Source organism: Stylophora pistillata, chromosome 1 (assembly GCF_964205215.1).
Source record: "Stylophora pistillata chromosome 1, jaStyPist1.2, whole genome shotgun sequence".
NCBI lineage: Eukaryota > Metazoa > Cnidaria > Anthozoa > Scleractinia > Pocilloporidae > Stylophora > Stylophora pistillata.
In genome coordinates this window covers 1,473,818-1,494,604 of record NC_142519.1, presented here as the reverse complement: position 1 = coordinate 1,494,604, position 20,787 = coordinate 1,473,818, and the positions used below count along the sequence as shown (strand labels likewise).

General features: G+C 37.5%; 1 protein-coding gene across 1 annotated transcript; it reads right to left on the bottom strand.

Annotated features, from left to right (window-relative positions):
* Window positions 1–1,207: 1,207 nt before the first annotated feature.
* Window positions 1,208–20,777, bottom strand: LOC111337200 (dymeclin). Its single transcript, XM_022943454.2, has 17 exons — window positions 20,551–20,777; window positions 18,493–18,545; window positions 18,261–18,354; window positions 17,171–17,346; window positions 15,591–15,654; window positions 13,856–13,981; window positions 13,233–13,336; window positions 12,333–12,506; window positions 12,131–12,218; window positions 11,264–11,366; window positions 10,636–10,761; window positions 9,765–9,878; window positions 9,258–9,352; window positions 7,310–7,418; window positions 5,580–5,762; window positions 4,862–4,978; window positions 1,208–4,519 (listed from the first exon to the last, which is right to left on the bottom strand). The coding sequence occupies exons 1-17, from the start codon at window positions 20,688–20,690 to the stop codon at window positions 4,361–4,363; spliced, it is 2,025 nt and encodes a 674-aa protein (XP_022799189.2). The 5' UTR covers window positions 20,691–20,777; the 3' UTR covers window positions 1,208–4,360.
* Between the last annotated feature and the right edge of the window lie 10 nt (window positions 20,778–20,787).

Sequence of the window (20,787 nt, the reverse complement as noted above, 5' to 3'; positions counted from 1 at the left end):
GATTCGTTTGTAACTCGATGCACTTCATAGAACTTCCTTCGTCGAGACGATGGAACAGGAAAACATTTACCGGACTCTGGCTCACAATGAATAAAGGCTGACAGTTTCTGGCTCACAATGAATGCTTGTAATTTCAGAGAGTGCAAAACGAGCGCGTCACTGAAGTATTTTACAACCGTACGGTAAAAACTTCCATCGAGGAGAGCAATATTTAAAAAAAAGCAAGCTATTTAGTTTTGGCCCTCGAAACAAGACGGCCTTTCATTTGTAGGTAAGAATCAAGTGGCACAACACGAGTCGATCCAATAACATGTCGAAGTCTAGAAAGCATGAACAACATAAAATTGACCAACGTTTACGAAGTTATTTGAAACAACCGCATCGACCTAAGGGCATCAAGTGCCCCTGGGCCGGGAGAGCTTGCGTGCTCGGCGGCGATAAAAAAGGAAAGAATTTAAAAAAAAAAAAAAAGCAAGCACAGAGTTTACAGACATACGTATGAAGGCCGTTAATGAAGGTATTCATAATGAAAAAATAGTTTCGCAAATTGAAAATTCGTGTAAATTGATTTTGCCCAAGTTTGTTTGCCAAATGATGTAAATATACCCACCCTTTCATACAACCCTACGATAAACACAAAATAATGAATTATGAACCATTACTGCAAAAACAGGCTGCAGTTAGACCAAATTCCCACCGCGCGCAGTAAGAAGCAAATTGATCACGTCTAGGTAAACATCTGTTTTAACGAAGTAAATACCTTAGCTGTGGATAAGTTTATTTATATCCAGGATTTCTTGCGATTAGTCTATAATTATCGCGAGCTTTAAGCACGTCCCAGTCGGATTCGTAAACTAGTGTGCAACTAGTTTCGCGTTTCAGTCACTTCATCAAGTCAGTTTGCCAGTATAAAGCACTAAGTCAAACTAAACATCGAGCTCATAATATCAACATGTCAAAGTTGTGAGAATTCCTGACGTTAATGAGCCATGGCCGGCGCAAAAATTACTGTAATACCGGCACGACCAGGCATAACTGAACCCTTCCACAATTCAACACTGTTCACTCCGGAAGAAAGAAATCTTAATTCTGACTGTCTCGATCAGTAAAACAGAGTGTAAACAACCAAATACATATCTCTCAGCTGTGTGATTGTAAAAAGTATGAACTTAGTTAATTAAAATACGGCAGGCTAAAACAACAGAAATCCCATTTTTAGAATTTAATGGTATATAGCATATAAAGAAATACATATCAAAGCGGTCACACTTTTTACGAGCAATGTGAAATAAAATACATTACGTGCTCAAGTTGTCTTGAGAGCAATTATCAAACTTAACAACTTAACAAACTTGAGTTGAGTGTCAAGAAAACGCAAACAAAGTAGTCAGAAAATAAGGAAAACATTACCAAAACCATTCAAAATTTTAAAGTAAAAACAAATTTAGCTACTTGAAGAGCGGATAGCACGAGCTACTAGAGAACGATTGGTTAAGTTATGCGTCTGATTGGTTGGAACGATTGGTTAAGTTATGCGTCTGATTGGTTGAAGAGTTTGTTTGAGTAATCTTGACCAATCACATAGCAAAATAAACCAAAACCAATACAATCAACACTCAATTAACAATCGCACATTAGCTGTGGTTACACTCACCTCCTTCCCGAGGTAACCCAGTGGGTAATAACATTGGGTTGGGATGGGTTTGGGTTTCCGGTCAGGTTTAATCCTCCGGTTACATCGCAAATAATTACCCGAGGTCAACTTTTGACCTAGCAGTGTTTGGCGGGAAATTAATTCATCATGGATATCACAAACCGCGAAACTTATGGTTTTTATTGGAGTATTCAGAGCAAAGACGAGTAAAATATACTTAATGTGAACCTCGAAAGTTGGCCATGTTTGATGCCGCGTGTCTTGAATTTGGTACTTGCGAGGATATTTGCCGCGATTTCAGCGCAACACCACAAAAATGCCCAGCATGTGCTGCGGTTTCCGGATTTACCATTTTCTTCCATCCGACTGGTTGAACTACTCTTGTGGTTAGATAAACCACTGCTAAACCCTACGACTTGGTTCGGGAAACGACATGGGTAATTCTTTTGTTCTTTTTTATGTATCTATAGTGATTTCCCATGGGCAGTTTCACTGTGGGAATAGAGGTCACACACAAAACACAGACTTCCCGTGGATAAGGTCTCACTTTCCCGTGGGCAAAAGGTCTAGTGTAACCACAGCTATTATCGCTCCATCGCAACACAAACGACCTAATACCGCGGTGAAGCCGAAATGTCGATATACTAAAATGAGCATTACAATTGACACGCGGCGTAAACAAGTTATATCTAGGAGCGCGTCAGTTTTCAAATAACACAAAGCACCTTCCAAATGTTCTGAAATGTTTAAAAAAAATCGTAAATATTTGGAAAAAATCAGAAGACTGCAAGACAACCTCTCCAAATTTTATCTTGAGTTCGGTTATCACCAAAATCTGAAACTTTAAAGCATTCTTCTTGAGACAATGCTACTTGACCAAGGACGTTTAACAAATATTGGACAAAAATTTTTTTCGAGAAGTTATCGAATGTCTAAGAATTCAAGAATAACTGCGACTACTGCCTTCAATTTTTTTAAATTCCTCACAACGAGTAATACACATATTCCCAGATTAATTTTAGTTGTTATTATTGAACTATGTTAAATATATCGTATTATATATTCCATTTGCATATGAAACTGTGCAAAATTTATCTAAAACTGTTGATATATAAATTAGGATCCAAACAACCCGTGTCGGATCATACCTTCGTAAATGATTAGATTGTTAAAATTATCATATTTGCTTGTTAATTTGCTCTGAACCCTTCTGTTGGGCTGTATTATATCTTACAAGGCTTTCACAAAACGTGAAGATTATTTCTGGTTACAATAACTTCTCTTATAGAATTCAGAAAAGAGACAAACGATCCCTGAAAGAAACCTGTGCCAAAATATGCGAGTGTTTACATTACAACGTTTTACAAAAATCCACCTAAGCAGCTACTTAAAGAGCAAGTTGAGAGATTTAATCTCCGTCTTATGCTGTGCAAAGCTGCTTTCACCTTGTTGGACATTGCGAATTGAAATACTAGCTCGGAGAGATATATAACCACAAAAAAGGCGATGAAATATCACGAAAGTAAAAACTTTGCCAAGATGGAGAAGATTTAAAATAGATTGCAGACTAAAAAAAATTGAGGCTAAAATTGTCAATACGCAGGGAACATGACATTGGCCTTTAAAAACTCATAAGCGATCCCACTTGGCCGATCCAATAAACAAAGTTTTCCACTGAAATATTCCATGCATTGGATATAGAAGAGATTTGTCTGCAATATTTCTCAGACTAATACATCTATAATTCCCTTTAATCTTGTAATTTCTGTGGATTTGCAGTTAATCTTGGCGTAAATTGACTTCCTTGTATCATTCCTTGCTTCATTTATGCCTCTAATTCGATTAAAACATAAGATTTTTTCTCCATCTCTACTTTAGACCATATATTCCTAATAGGATACCTAAGATGTTTGAGACATGAAGCGCTCAGAAACCATCCGAGGTTAAGTGAAATTCGGCGCAAGCTTTCGTCTGCTAACTAGAGCATTTCAACATACTTCTTACATTTTTGCAGCTTCTTTTTTGTTGTTGCGCAATATCACAATTCGAATGAGGGCGTTCCTTCTGTAACTTGACGCTTAACCCAAATCTGCACGACCACATCTAACAAACACGACTATACCTAAGCAAAGCGCCTACAAATTCGTAACACACCCCAAACATTCCTATCTCTTTGTAGACTGGAAAATAATTTTCTGTACTAACGTAATTTACAATGGATCCACGGAGCATAACCAAATTTCCTGAGCTCCACAGTCGCGAAAGATAAACAAAACATTGCCCCCTAAATTGATTAGACACTCATTATCTCATCAATCTGCGTAGTCAATTGTTGATTCACCACCGATTTGCGCCCAGCAAGCACGTACGCTTTCAAAACACTCGTTATAAAGATACGTCAGGGTTCAAAGGTGGCATGAATGTTACAATTTTTTGTGCACTAATATAATCTATCCGTTCTTTTTAAATCAACAGGGTCAACTTGAGCAAGGTTTAAACTCTCGATAACGATGCTCAAGAACGAACGTGTCAGAATATTTTAAGGCATCAGTAAGACACAGCTGGATTCTTTGATCAATAAAAAGGGTGCTTATAGAGTTACACCTCAACTACAACACAACTCCATTGTCTATTGAAACCTTTGATGCATCCTGCAACATCCTGGAACATGGTGCGTTCCCGCCGCACCATATTTGGAGTTACTCTTTAGGATCCAGACTCGTCAGACTCAGGATGGAAGAGTTGAATGTGATCTGGGTTCCAGTAAAGTGTTGATGATTTGTAAACTAAAGACCAGACATATGGGATGAAAAACTCCTCTGGCTGTTCTTCCTCTACGTATTTGAACTTCAGCTCAGGAAATTTCTGCAGAAAGCAGGAGTTCGGAAAGAAATATCAAAAATAATTAACCTTCACCAATGACGTTGCATTTCGTTTAAAAGAGAAACGACAGCTTTTTTCTTTCTGCATCTAGTAAAGAACCTTAAAACTGTGATAACGGTATCAATAAGTTCAACGGAATCATGACTACTGTGCAAGTAAAAACCGTCATCAACTTAAGGAAAGGAGATAAATCTTAATAGATCCGAACTGGGAAGGGGCAGGGATTGGTACCCAAACTGAGGTGCTTTTTGGAGTTGTCTACACGTAAAGCTTGGGTAGAAAGAGAACAGAAAAAGGTAAACCAGTGAGAGGTACTCCTGTTACCTTAAGTCTATCTCTTGGCCACTGAAGTGTTCCTTGCTTAATGACATCGAGCACCACTCCAACAGACAATGTCTGGTCTGGGTGCTGCTCCAGCCGTGCACTGAAGAATGCCAACACCTGAAACCAAATTCGCAGTAGTCTCCTCTTATTTTCAACAATAGATACGAATCACTGATGGATTCACCATTAAAGAAAATCTTTATGTCATTAGCAACAACCGCCATATAGGGGGGCATTGTGTCCAACATAGTTTAACAGAGAGGTAAATACATCTGTTTTGACGCTACACGATTTCCTTCTCAACAGCTACGACAAAGTGTTGTGCCTAAACTTTTTTTAACTCGGCAGCAGTACGATCTTTCAGTTTAAAATCCGACCACATATCGAAGGAATCGAAATTACCATGAAATTAAGGTTTAAGTTTGAAGATTCCATTTCGGTACATACTGTGCCATCTTCAAAGTTCCGCGCTTTCTTGAAACCATTAAACTCCCAAGATGTGACGAGTACTTCTCCCTTCAGATTGCTATACCTTTCCGTGGAAACTTAATTGAGTGAGTCCAGGTATTTCATCAACACAAAACCTTAATGTCCTTAATGCTGTCAGTAAGTTTGTATATTCTACTCACCGGTTGGTATTGATATAATGAGGAGAGGTTAAGTGTCCCTCACTTCTCACCTACTCACAGTTAGAGGGTTACGTAAACGACTCACTTACCGTGTCTATATTCTGTATAATATCTTGGAAGGTTGGGTGCGTTCTAAACTGCGCGAACAGTTCTCTTCTGTGGAGCAAGGTATATACCAGGTTTGGATTATGATGAAGTGTGTTTGTAACACACGAATTGATGATCTCTAACACCATACGGATCACTTCTTCAAGAATAGCCAGGTCCGCCAGCTGAGGAAGAAAATTGGAAACGACTCGTAAGGGAGGGATGGGAGGGCGAGAAGGGGTACCGCCGTAAAGGCGTATACTGTAAAGTGCGTAAGATCTGTTTAAAGAAAGAAACCGAGTTACTCACGAATACTACTCAAAACAAAGGAACACATGAAAACTCAAAGCAAATGTATGTGAAAGGTCTTTCACAAGCGTTTCAATAACCTAAACCGCCGCCTACAACATCTCTTAGCATGCCCCCACACACCCCTAGAAGGAAGGGGTCCCCCACACACCCCTAAAGGCAAAGCTACCTGTTACCCCATCTGCAGACAATTATGGAAAATGTTATGGAAATCGAGTGACCTTAGTTATTACTGTCTTGTTGTATATCCGACGACATTTTCCGAGACCAATATCTTACAGCAAAGTCAAGCAAACCAATGCAATAGGGAACTACTTTCAACGATCAATTGAAAAGTACCCTACACTTCCTCTTTGTATTGTTCTTAAATGCTTTTTTCTCGTGACCGTGGGCTGCTTGTCAGTATCACCAACACCCCACACCCGGGTCAAACAGTTTGCCTTTTAAGTAAAACCAAATGTGTTTCTATTTCTGTAGTATTCTGTTTGGTTATGCAGATACAGGTTAAGTGCCGCCTCTTTTTTCCATTAAAAAAAAAAAAGAAAAGAAACTCATCAATTAGTACAAGACAGACATAAGTACCCCACGCAGCTAGGTAATTCCCTCTATTTAGAAGCTAAATATGATTTATTTAATTTTTGCGTCTAAGATATCTTGAAAGAGCTGCCAAACACAGCAGGAGTGTTATTAATCTTATTGGGCTTTTCATCTCGCAGGCTTTAGGTGATTTACGCAAATTCAAGAATAGAATATTCGCACGTTTCTAATGAATTCGGCGCAGCAGGTAGTGTAATTGTTTGGGTGAGATATGTGTTGGTGTCCTACGAGCAGATAAATAAGTTTTTCCCTTATTCTTTCTGCGGTTTATTCGCCTAAAGGCCATATGGCTATTACTAAAAATTTCCTGCAGTTGCGCGAGCTATTTTCAGTACCGCAGAACATTTCTTCCGAAATAAAATAATCAAGCAAAATAGAAAAACAAATTAAAGCAGAATCACATATGGTAACGTTTTTTCTAAACCGATCTTAGAAAATCTATTCCAAGTTGCTTTTTGCCAGTCTAAGTGAGACTAACATAACACTTTGTATTCGTCGTTGAGCAGACGAATATAACAAGTCTAATACAATAGCTTAGCTTAATCGTTTTCTTTTGCCGGTTTTATCACTGAGAGAGTTACGAAGTACAGCAAGGTTGATCCTACAATATTATTATTCCATCATAAATTACCGGTTTCTGGGAGTTCCTATCATCACGCCGATCACAGCGATCATTGAAAAACACCCATAATACGCAGTGGAGTAGCAAATGGCGAATTTTGTCGATCACTCGATTAGAGTATCAAGTCTTTTCTGTGTGGTGTATCGAACATCAGCGATTGAATCCACCAACAATTATCTAAAAATCAAATTCTGAGATACTCACATGGTCGCTGTTGTGAGCTCCATTTGCATTTTGTTGTTCGTTGCCACTCTCTGCTTGTTTCAGGAGCTCGGTCACCTTTGCGTGCTTCTTTGACAGTAGAGCGTACAAACTAGAGTTGTAAATAAACACAAAAAAATGAACAACAAAGACGGAACAGAAAGTACCCAATTTAATCAGCTGATAGCTCTCCTGTTTATAGGCGAGCACTTGGGGAAGCCGTTTAGATCCGACACTTTCCCGAGTCAAGATTCCATCTACTGTACAAAAGCAAGAGGAAAATAGCACATCTCTCGAGGTAAGACCACAAATCAAATAGATCTGAGAACATTCTAACACAATTTGAGTAGATCCGTCACGAATTTCAATTCGTTTCTTGCGGGTAAAAATTTCTAATCAAATTAGAGGAAACGATACGATATATATTCAGACGAGAGGTCATTAAAATATCAAATAAAGGGAAGAGAGAGTAAGAACATGATGATGTGATGGTTAGAGTTGGAGAGTGATGATCAAACTTTTTACGTTGCACAGACTTAACTTTCGCAGTAAGCCCAGCGGCTTATTTGGTCGCTAATAAGATCAGTAAAACCCGCCTGAGACGATATAATTGATATTTGGATACTGATAGTCTAAAAAGGTCGAATTCCGCTATAAATCATTTTGAGTATGACATGTGGAAGGAGGTAACTGTGCTATATCCTGTTGTTCAATCAACTGCACGGCTGAAAAACAGTGGCCACTTGATATGCGATGAAAGTTAGCGGTTTGAGGCTATTTTGATTCAAGACCGTAAATGCACCGCTTCAGGGCTGGCTAAGCGGTACGGCGTTCTACAGACTACACGTTCTAACAAAGAAAGTAACTGTGGCTATTTATTGAAATTAATAATAACAATGATGATGATGATGATGATGATGATGATGATGATGGGAATTTAGCAGTGGCCATTCCACGGGGTACATCTTCTTGTCCACTGTTTCCACGATTTAATTTGGAGTTTGAAAAGTTCCATGTTTGTTTGAAAGAAGCTTTGCGACAGAATTTTGTAAACGCAGTAGAGTCAGTAGTTACATCAGCAACTGCCAAGAGTGTTAGATACGAGGCAGCTGTGCTGTAAGGCGAAACCCAAATAAGAAGAGCCTGCTTGCACATTAAACGGACAGCAGTAAGATGCCTGATAATGACAGGCGCAGGTAGACCACCGGTAAAGGGCTTTTATCAAAATCCCTGGAAACCATAATGCAAGCACCAACGCAAGAACCAACGCAAGCACAACTGCCGATGAAGGGGAACGAAAATATCAAAAGGAGCCCGAGAAAACTTAGAGCAAACCTGAACAAACTGGCTGAAGTGGAGGAAAAAGGACTTGAATTTTTGCAGCCAACTGGTTGACTCTAGGCGAGTTCTTTTAAAGCGCAACGAAACAAAACCAAAGCAACCCAGTATGACTTCATCCTGTTCTAAGCGCGCGAAAGTTGTTCAGAGTGGAAAAAAAAGGAGAGAGGGTTTAGAAGAGCCCTAAATTTTTCGTTGCACGCTTCTTTATTGCTACCAGTGTATTAAAACTGCCTCTGGAGGTGTTTACATGTAGTTATTTTTTCCCACACTCTATTTAACAATTATTCCACGAGCGCGAGTTGGATATGAGATGATAGATAGCCAACCAGGCGCGTAGCGCCGAGTTGGCTATAATCATCCCATATCCAACAAGCGCGAGTGGAATAATTGTTTTATTAAAAACGTTAAATTACATTATTAAATTTTATTAAATTTTTAGCTCCCATTTAATTTTAAGCTGACACGTACGCTTACCATATTTGTAGATTATGGTATATTGGCTGATATACCATAATGGCTAAGCCAATAAAAAGTCTTGAATTGCATTATCCAATGATCTAGTTTTTAATAATAGAAATTATTGTATGACTATAATCGGAAGCACCATTACCTGACTATTCTCTGTGTAACATACGGGTGAAGGGCATGAAACTGTGACGACATGTTGGCCAGTGTAGCCAGGCAGTTAGTATGAAGATATTTATCCTGTAGTAAATATAAACTGTGTTAGTTGGCGACTAAGTCAGTGCATGATGTATTGATCTTCCTTTGTGAACTACGATTATAAAGAAATTACGAGAAAGAAGAACCCTCTAAAGTTTGCCTCCCTCACAACGTGTGCGTTCGTAGCTCAGTTGGAGGTAGCGCCCAGCTAGAGTATCATCTGGGATCATAGCTTTAGTTGATAAGAATTACCAAACTATAAATTAAAGTATTTATAATAAAAAGAGGGTTCGACGCAGCTCTAACTCTTTCCTTTAAGATGATAGTTACGTAATTTTTCTAGAACCAGGGATGCTTAAGTTTTAACATAAAAAAGTTTATCTTTGCTGACTTCCATAGAAACGTATTGTGTCTTTGCACAATTTTCAAATCTAAATTTAATATGTGTACTAACCCTCATCTTGGTCATGTTATACTGTATCGTTCTGAGCACAACTAACACTAGTAGACCCCCGAGGGTAATATTTGTAATGACTCGTTCTGTATACCACGGTATTGTGGGTATAACCTGCAAGAAAACACAGAAAATAAAACGCCTATTACTTTCTGGTCCAGGGGCAGACAAATAATTAAAGTGAAAAATTTGAAGATAAATGCTGCACAAGAAGATAGAGCAAGCATCATGATACATCCGTAGCCCTGAACACTGTTGACTCTGTTGTGGCTACGTGTACGTTCACAACCGCTTAGTTCCGCTTGTTGTCCAGTAAGGCATGCTGCTGAAGACACTTAACGTTTCACTGCCAAGATCTCACTATCAATTCTCCTTACTGCCTGTCGTACAAAATCTTATGATGTTAGTTTGGAGAATTTGGCACTGGAACATCTGATAATCCGCTAATTTCTATTTTTCTTTATTCTCATCTCCTGTCTGCTTGATAGTGTATTTAATTTGATATTTTAAGGAGAAATTCTGTCGTGGTCACAAGCGGGAGTTAAAAGGCAAATAGTAAAATTGTACACCCTGTTGAAAACTTACGATCTCGCAAACCACGCCTTGTTTGACGGCATATAATTGTTAATGCCAGATGAATTATGCACCTTCGTCGCTTATTCTTCCTTTTGTGGGGCTCGTCTTTCAGAGCAAACAATAATTTCAGGTATCTGTTCCATTTTAAATAAGTTTCCTTCTCCCAAAATAACCAAAAACACATCGCGATACTCCTCGTTTAAAACTGAAGGTAGAACATTCAAAAATGACCTGGATTTTTCGAAAACCTCAGGTAACAAGCTAAAAAAACAATGTTTCAAAGTAGAAATCGTACCAGCTCATGCACTGACTTGTTGAAGTTGTCATCCTGGCTCAAAATCAACAGGATGATGAGGGACATATAAATATGATGCGCATTGTGATTATCAGCATTATAAAGTAGTTTTAGAATCGGCATCACCTGGCAAGACAGAAAAAAAAAACAAACAAACAAACAATAAGATTAGTAGCTGAAAAGCTAAAAAAATTTCATAAAATTATGAAGTTCACATTCATTATTGCATCTGTATCGTTTTCAGTAGACTAAGTAAAATGTTATTGGAACCTCCGTCATTGTGTTGTGTCGTTGGGCGAAACACCTCGGTCTCACTGTGCCTCTCCGCCCAGGGGTTTACATGTATAAGAGTACCAGTGACCTGTCTGGAAAATTTGACAAAATGCTGGGGGGTGGGGAGGAGGATATCAGCATGTAGGAGAAGTAGCAATGCTGGACTGCTAGCTTCATATTATGAAAAAGTGAACATGTTCTACCAAAATTGCACCATAGAAACGAAATTTGTCTGAGTGTGGCATTTGGTAGTACTGCATTTTGAGTATAGTTAGGCAAAAAAAAAATTCCAAGGGCTTGAAATTTGTAAAACAGTCTTGGAACCTGCTGTCAAATACAGAAACTTAGTTCTTACCAGGTTGTCAATATCTGTCCTTGACAGGATAAAAGATGCCACACTAGGATTGCGATGCAGTAATAGATACAACAGAAGCGTTGTTTGATCTTTATGCAAATCTCTGTTGGTAACCAAAAACACCCATTAATTATCTATTACATGTAATTTTAAGCCATAACAAGCTAATGTGATAAGATGTAATGCAAAGAAGGCCTTTGTACCACAGTGACAATATCATCTCCAATGTGAACTGAAAGGCTGTAGCAGCAATTCAGCACACTACATTAGAGTGGTGTATGAGTCTTTTCAATTTTCAATTTAGTAAGGTTTGTAAACAAGTTTTCAAGACTTAAAAAAGAACTGTCAGAGTGAGTACCTCAAAAGAGTTGCCAGGATATAATAATAATAATAATAATAATAATAATAATAATAATAATAATAATAATAATAATAATAATAATAATAAAAAATTAAATAACATCATTATGGATGCCCTCGGGGGTGGTCACAGGAGCTGGATGTCATGATGTGCGAGCTGGTGGGAGGCAGAAGCACAGACGTACTGCGAAAGATGCAGAGGGCAGTGCTCTCGGGCACGCTGAATATTTCCCGGACTTTCAAGGTGGCAGTTTGAGTTCCTGTTAGAAGGAGGACCGTAGACACAACAGAAAAGCTTTTTAGGATTAGTTAATGTACATTTATTTTTTACTCCATGGCTCACAGGTTACGGTTTTTGCCCTGTGCTGCCTGATTAGAATGTAGCATTCAGTTGATTTCTCTGTGATAATAATAACAATGATGATGATGATGATGATGATGTTGATGATAATAATAATAATATTAATGATAATAATAATAATAATAATAATAATAATCAATACCAACCTGCAGATTGCCGTGAATAGCATTCCTATGTGGAGTGTAAAGGGTGGGTCCCCTTCTTTCTCCAAGTTGTCTTCATCCATTGTATTTTCTATATAAAAAGTTCAAAATACCACGACAAACATTTCCTAAACCTGCAGTTTTAACATACATTGATTGAAAAAATTTTGAAAAATATCTCAGATGACTATCTTTTGAATAGTACCTTTAAGTTTCCTATTTGTAAAGTTAAACAGAGCATGTCTATATGGGTTTAGTTTCCTCTTGTCCTGCGTGCAGTGATTAACAAGAACAAGCAACAACAATAAGCTCTGATTAGCCAAAAGAGAGGAGTCATCTTCACTTGTACTTTGAGAGCCAAACCATGACCATACACCAGCTAAAAAATGAAAAAGAAAACAACAATACACCAGCTAAAAAATGAAAAAGGAATGTGTTATTCTGAGGTTTCTTGCATATGATGCTAGTTCAAAACAAGTCCCCCTCCTCTTTGGTATTTCATCGTCCTTGGGCTTTGCTGGCAGCTCTCTGGCACCAATACATTTGGTTCCGGGTGGAGAGAGTCACTTTTGGGTGGGAGGGGAGGAAGCACACTAACTATTACATGGTCAGGCCATAATGTCTCATGAATAAAATAATCATTTCAGTAGCCGTATTTTACATGGAATAAAAACCTAGACTATCACTTCAGTGTCCACTGGCTGGGGACATTGTGTTGTGTTCTTGAATGAGAAACTTTACTCTCACAGTGCCTCTCTTCACCCAGGAGAATTAAATGGATACCAGCGAATTTAATGCCCAGGGGGTAATCCTGTGATGGACTAGCATTCCATCCAGGGGGGGGGGGAGAGGGAAGTAGAAATACTCCTAGTTGCTTCATGCAACAGAAACCAGTGTTAAGTGCTGTCCCGATGGGCCACTTTTCTGCTTTCTTTTCTACTGGTACCTATTCAGTGTTTGTAAAATACAATCCTTACTTTTGTCTTCTATCCCTAACATTCACATTATACACTGTGGCTTGCCATCAATGTTTTGTACACTTGTTATTTAAATACAGTAAAAATTAAGGAAAAATTCCTGGCCAGCATCTTTACTAAGTACTCACAAAACCAGCCTCCATTGGTAACTGTTGTAAGCTCTGCAGGCGTCTTGTCACTTTTGATGAAGTTTTTGAGAAGAACTCTGACAAGATCATTTGCACTTGAGTTGCTAAATGCAATAGAATATGCCCAATAATAAATAATAATAAATAATAAATAATAATAAATAATAAATAATAATAAATAATAAATGCAATAGAATATGCCCAATTCAGTCAAAGATTGTTGTTGGTAAAACATACCCTTTATTTCCTAATGTAAGCTGAAAAGTATGCAAATCTGCCAACTTCATGTGGCAGTGCAAGCATAATTTATAATTTTCAATGATAACAAGTCAATAATTCAAAACAGAATCAAAATTCTTGAAGTGCTCACCTAAAGGAAGTATCATTCTTTGCTCATTCTGACAAATACTCAAAAATAGCTTTAATTCTAAACTGTTTTTGGCATTTGGCTTTCATTCAACATGTCAAGAGGCATGTGCCAAGTAACTTAGTGTGTATCAAAACAAAAGTGTACATGTAAATACTCTGACAGGCATTAAAAAAATGTTGTATTTCATGAGGTAACAAAAAAAAAAGTAAAAGTTTCCTAATTAGGCATATAATCAATAACTATAAATTCTCACCATTTTCCGTTCATTATAACCTGATAGAAGATACTACTGTGAGATGCACTAGAGTCAAACATCTGAACTGATAACATGACCAACAGAGTGTTGATGGCTTCAACATGAATGGGATAAGTCATTTCACTGTTGAAACAAACCGGAACAAAATCAGCCTCAGCCTCAGTAAAAGTCAATTGCCCTTGATGCTAGCACAGGTACCCTGTAACTAATTAAATAAATAAACATTTAAATTTTATACAAAAAAAGAAAAAATGACAGAGGTATATAGTGTATGTATGGACTGAAGAGCACAGCTAAAAAGTGTCCACACACAGGGTAAGCAATGATTTTACAAATTTGTTTATTCCTGTAGCAGCAAATTTTGTTTATTCCTGTGGCAGGAAATTTGTTTATTCCTGTAGCAGCAGTTTATCAGCCATTAAAAATCATTGAATTTCAAGAGGAAATATACATATATCAAAAGGATGCTACTTTAGCATAATAATTAAATGCACTGATGTATCCTAATTTCTGCACTGATCATATTTGGCACAATTTGGTAACAATTGGTTCATATGTCAGCGTGTGTTCATTGAGATATGAAGCACGCAGGAAGTTTGGAGAGCACAAAAGATGTGTAAGAGTTGCTCGAGGCTATGCCTCGAGCAACTCTAGCTTCTTGAGTGCTCACCAAACTTCCCAAGTGCTTCATATCTCGATGAACGCACAGCTGACGTATAAACCAATTGTTTTATAACATCTTCAACACTGTAGTTTATGTATAAAGGGCAGAAATTCCCTCTTCTATGCTTCAATGCGTTGTTTATTTTGTTTTGGAAAAGTATTTCGCCATGCTTCAATGATCTTGTCTCAGATTGGTCAAAAGCTGACAGGTGAATTCATGCGTGGAAATGAAGTTACAGTTCCAAAACGAAATGAAACCATTGATCGTTTTGTTTTCCCTTTCTCTGGGTTCTTTCTCGGGATTTAAAGAATCCATTCCCAAAGAAAAAGTAGAAAGATCTTCATCGGCTTGTTTGCTTGTTGCGATGTCTAGATTAACTTTTTTGTGGAAGTTTTTCTGGTTTTTTTTTTTTTGATGAAAAATGCTGAAGTCACTCATGAGAAAAATTTTTTTCGCAAGGCATTTGTTTGCTGATGTCACCACCATGCACAAAGGAAAATTGAAGCGCGCTCACGCTATTGAATTTGATTGCACGAATTTCCAAGCTATGTTATAATGTAAATTAGTCACTGCATGTCATAAAATAATTAACCTTTTACACCCTAATATTGGCATGCATATATATTCTCCACACTGTCATCTTGACATTTTCTCTAGTGATGACAAGGAGAATTTGTCTGACAATCAGGTTATTAATAAAACTGGTGATCATTCCTTTATATTCAAGATTATGATCTTTATATTGGAGTCAAGGTTGATACCGTAGGGGGAAATAAGAAGCCAGTCACTTGGAGGGTTACCAGTAAATATCACAACTCGGGGTTTGATACTAATGGTAGCCAACTAACCACAGACAAGTTGAAATTCAGTTTTGGCTTGTAGTTTCCAATTTCCTGGCCAATAGCCAGTTTGGCTAGTAATCAAACTGAAATTGTTGTAATATCTAAGTTGTCACTTGCCACTTGGCTAGTAAGTTGAAAAATTAGTTTCGAGCCCTGCAACTGTCATATTAAATTTGAAATAATTTTTTAAATCAATTAACGATCAACAAACTCCAGTTTACGATACCTGACTGGCACATTGGCAATGACATCAAAAAGACCACAAATAAGATCCTCAATAACACCACAGTCTACAAAAAGAGCCAATAAAAGGTCCTGAACATCAAGTGAATACAGTACAACTACGTGCATGCAGTTACTCACAGATACAGGTTTCAGTCTTGATGCAGGCTGGCAAGTACAGTAGCTGCACAACAAACAATCATTGCATGTTGCATACTGACAATAATAATAGATGGTGCCAGCTCATCCTATCTTAATTGTAATTAACAATTTGCCAAAGGCAGGTATATTTACAATAGGACAAGGTCGTCCCCTACTGGGTAAATTACCTATCCCTATCCCCTACCCCAATTTCAGTAAACAGGCCAGACCACACAACACTGGGAGCTACGTTCCCTACTCTTTGCGATAAGTGGCCCTGGCTGAACCAATACTCATGGTCTTAAAATAACTGCGGAGAATTTGCTACCTTTCTATAATATCAAGAAATGGATGGATATTCTAGTCTTTTTGAATAAGGATGAATAAACCGTAGGCCCCATCTCCTGCAGGGTTAGGGGTAGGAGACATTAATTTCCTGCACACAAGATTACTGTGTGGTGGATGCCCTCCCCTGGGGTGAGATGGGTGGGTGTTCACAGGGCCCTATTTAAACTAGCTATCACTAAACTGGGCTACCCTGTATAAATATTCGTAAATACATACACACCTACATACCTACATACCTATATAAGTGTGTGGGTTCTTTAATGTCCCCTGCTAACCAGTAAAGAGAAGATGCAGGAGATAGAACCTTTTCATCCTTATATCCAAAAAGACTAGAATGTCTATCCATTTCTTGATATAATAGAAAGGTAGCACATTCTCCTCAGTTATTTTAAGACCCTGAGTGTTGGTCTGGTCTGGGGCTTGAACCCTTAACCTCCTGCACTGCAGTCTGGCACTCTACCACTTGAGCTAACCAGGTAGCAGTTGGAGGTTTAAGGCCAACAAAATAAAAATTTCTTCTAATATCCTAAAAGAATGGAAATTCAAATGAACAAAGAGTATCCAAGAGAACAATTTTTCATGATCTCCGATGGTGAAATATTTCGTCACTGTATTTTGGGCAAACTCTTTACTCCCTAACACCAGTATGCATATTCTCCATACTGTTCTCTATACATTTCCTAAGATGCTGACATTGTTGATAATTTTCTTCATTCTTATGACCTTGAGTTAATGTGTGATTCAGGGGTGATTCAGGTTATGTCGGGAGAAATTAGATTCCAGTCCCCTTAGGGTTTGAGGGTTAACTTGCCCTTCATATTTTGATTATAATAGGTACCTTCCACTGCAAAGCAGTTTTTCAAAGGCTTGATAATGCTATCCAATGAGTAAATGTTATCCCACTGATAAATCACTATCCAGTGCATAAGCTATCACAAAACATATTAACCAATCCAAGAGACAGAGAACTGTACAAAGGATAGCATTTATTTATCCACCCTTACAAACAACAGCAACACTCATCTGCCTGATCTACTAGATTCATCATCTTTACCACTTAAAATACTAACATGTATGTTGCACATCACTCATCACCTGTACAGTGCAATACTTGTCCAGTGAAGCCAGACACATCCTCATCACTTTGAGATTTCACTACAGAGCCCCCTAAATGCCTGATAACATCTTCATTGGGTAACATCTCTATAAAATATTTTGAAAAACTACGAACAAGAAGGATGGCATTGTAGGTTTGCCATGTGAAATCACTGCTGTTGGGGTAAAAGCAAAAACATTGATGCAACATCAGTCAGACAGAAAAATAATTGATTGAATTACAAACACTATATTTAGATTTTAAAGGGCTGGCATTGTATTTATCACAAGGAATAAAAATCTCAAACTGAGGCCTTGCCCAATCAACATAATGTGGGTTTCAACTCAAAGCCTTAACTTTATCCCCCTGAAGTGCAAATGAGCATATAACCTCTCCCCAAAATAGATCTACATTATCCACCAAAAAGGTATTGAGAATACTCAAATTTATCAGGTAGAAGTTTTCATCTTGATCTTACATCAAATTCTCAAAAGTAACTTACAAGGAAATGTGTAGCAGCTAGAGGGGACAATTACTAAATCAGATCTTGGGAGTGGTAATTTAATTCTTAGCTGGACTCTGGTATAGAATTCTTCCTGAGCTGACTCTGAATTTCCATTGCCTCCACATTTGAAACACAGAGGAAATTAAGCAGAACATGGGAAGAAATTTCTCTAGCTGATATATAAATCAAACTATACTGCAATCACCTATTCGCTCTGATGAAGGGCTAACGCTCGGAACGTCAGCTTTTGTAATCGTTACGGTGGCCAATATACTGCAATCATTATGGCTTCAAACCACAACTGAACTCTCTAACTAGATATTAGCACACAAGCTTAAATAGACAAGCACAAATGCTTGAGAGCAAATGCTCCAAGTATGTTACTTTACACTTAAAAAAAAAAACCAAACACTCAGACACATTAGACAATGAAGTTATCATGCCCAAGATCCCTGCTCAACTTGGCAATCACTTCCTAAATTGAACATCTAACAGTCTAGTAACCTCTTTATGCTGACTGAATGAAAATAACTTTTAACAGAATTAAGTAAGACCAATAAATTTACCAAGCTATAGTTACTTACTCTTCATATTTTGTACTGTCTTTCAAATCTGGAATTCTTTTCAAAAATACTTTTACAAGGGTGACAAAATTTCTTGTTGTTAAATTGTTTCCAACTGAAAAGATAAAGATTACAATCAAGTATAATGCATGAAATTAGCATGGGATAGCTCTAAGAAGACTTTACTACATTAAAATAATCTAATATCAAATGATCTTGACTAAGATCGACATTAAAAAATTTCAATATCTACCTAGCCTTTGACAAATTGGCTCTGTAGCTTCCTCCAACAATCTGGCATCAGCACTGAAAGAATTGGAAAATATGGTGCCTTTAATTCTACATGTAAATGTAAAAGTACAGTATTGAAATCTCTGATAAAAAAAAAGAAATGTAAACCAAAATGATCCTAAAATAGATATAGCAGATAAAGTGATAATTTCCTTTGTCAAATTTATTGTAAGAAAATTAAAAGGTCAACATTCTGGGTGCCCTATTCTTACTCTCAGTGATTTACATGTAAACCAAGAGTCTACATTTCTTAAACAGCCATAAATATTCCATTATTCTACCGTTTGGGCTTCACATTTCTATCACTGGTACATCCCTTACTTAGTGAGCATGTTGACATTTTAAAACTCAACACTTATCAATGGTTCATTTGGAAATTCTCCACATAAATCCATTTCCAGTATATTAATTAACATATAGTAAACACCACAACCTACACTATTAAGTTATTGCTACACATGGAAAGTTGTTAAGCACAAAATAAGGATAAGGGTTATGCAAAGTGATAGCTGAGAGCGACTCTAGCTTCTTATGTGCCAAGCAAACCTCCCTTAAGTGCAGCTATGACTCAATAGTGTATGCTGTGATGTTAACCATTTGTTTTATAACATAACATTGATACACTGTAGCAAAAGAGTTCTCTTTTATTTAACACTGAAATCTTACATGACCAGAAAAAACCAAGCATGCAAAAACTAGTGTTTGCATTTGCTCACATCACCAGCATAGACCCATGGGCAAATAGTGGACATAGAATTACCAATCAGAGTATGCGCTTTACTTTGGTTATTGTAATGCACTTGGTGTACAGGATACACTCCCAGCAGGTTAAATTCAGCGATCATTGGTGAGGTTTCCAAAAGTGTATGGAAATCCTTATCCTTCATGTGATTAGTAAGAAATATATATAAAGTAGAAGGAAGAGGAGGAAGTTTGTGGCATTTGGTACTGCCTCTTCAATTCATTGGTCTGTGAGACATAATTTACACTCCAACACATCCCTAGTGCATGTTCTCAAATTTTGAAAGCCTTGCTGTATCTTTGAATAAATATACAGGTAATTATAAACAGTTACAAGTTCTACAAGTGTTGTAATGTTTTGAAAAACAAAAGCAGTTGACTAGGCATGTCACAATGATGCACTGGTCTCAGACTTATATTTCTTTGAAAAGAAACTGAAGTGTTGCATCTGGAACCAAGTAGAATAATTACTGCTATATGTATTGTATATATGATCAACACCTGGAATTAACTTGAGAAAGGTAGATATGATATAAAGCTGCTTAGTAATAACTTTTGAAAAGTAGCTGTTTTAATTATTAGCCCTTTGTTGTAGCAAACAATGGATTTGCACAATTCAGCCTTTCAACTATTAGGTGCCATACAAATCTCAGTCCAGTTTGTCTCGAAATTTGCCAACAATCTGTTAATAGTGGATCGATCGCAAGTCTTCTTGTAAACGAGTTACTTTATTTCTCGCTAAAGCGGCTTGGCCATCATATTTATTTTAATCAGTACGGGCAAACTAAATTAGCACAAGTGATCGACCATATGTATCAATGAAGAGCACTTTCAAAGCTTGGAAAACGAAATTTAAGGAGGCCCCTCACCATTCGAGAACCATCTAGTGACCGCCAATGAAATCACCAGACTGTAGTACATAAGTGAATAACATGCTAACTTTTTTATCAAAACAAATAGTTCTGAACGAAATTTAAACAACTATACGCCTAACTCTCTGAACGAAAGCTTTCCGAAATCAGTGCAAAAGCCCCAGATTGCTTTCATAAAAAGAAATTGTAAACTTAATAACTCAGCCAATGTTTACAAGCAAACTATCGTTAAGGCCTACATTTGAGATGTGGTTAGGCTTTGAAAGAAATACTTTTCCTCCGCGCAGAAAACATCAGATGAAGAAGCTCGCACTTCAGTCCTACCTGACCGTTTCAAAATAATTTCGCAGATTTAAAGAAAAATCAATGCGCAAATATAAGACTAAATTAATTTCGCTTTAGCTAACCTGTTGTATGGAGCTTGAAACGAGAACGCCAAGATATCTTCCCAAAACTCTTCTTCTTCCCCAATTGCTGTTTCTCCAGTAAACGTTTGGAGGACTGGGTTGTGTTGCAAATCACTTATAGATGAGGGTTTAGCCCCCATTTTGAGTAAAAACTCGAGCTATAGAATAGAATGCTGCATTTTACTCAGTTGTTGAGTTTCTTGAGAGTGCCACGAATTCTTCAACAGAAGTCCGCTG

What these genes read in the sequence shown, in the direction of transcription:
- LOC111337200 (XM_022943454.2), bottom strand. Translation starts at nt 20,690, where the DNA reads ATGGGGGCTAAACCCTCATCTATAAGTGATTTGCAACACAACCCAGTC. An exon ending in TTTCAAGCTCCATACAACAG is followed by an intron (nt 18,546 to 20,550) that starts GTTAGCTAAAGC and finishes CAATTCTTTCAG; the next exon opens with TGCTGATGCCAGATTGTTGG. An exon ending in GACAGTACAAAATATGAAGA is followed by an intron (nt 17,347 to 18,260) that starts GTAAGTAACTAT and finishes TTACCCCAACAG; the next exon opens with CAGTGATTTCACATGGCAAA.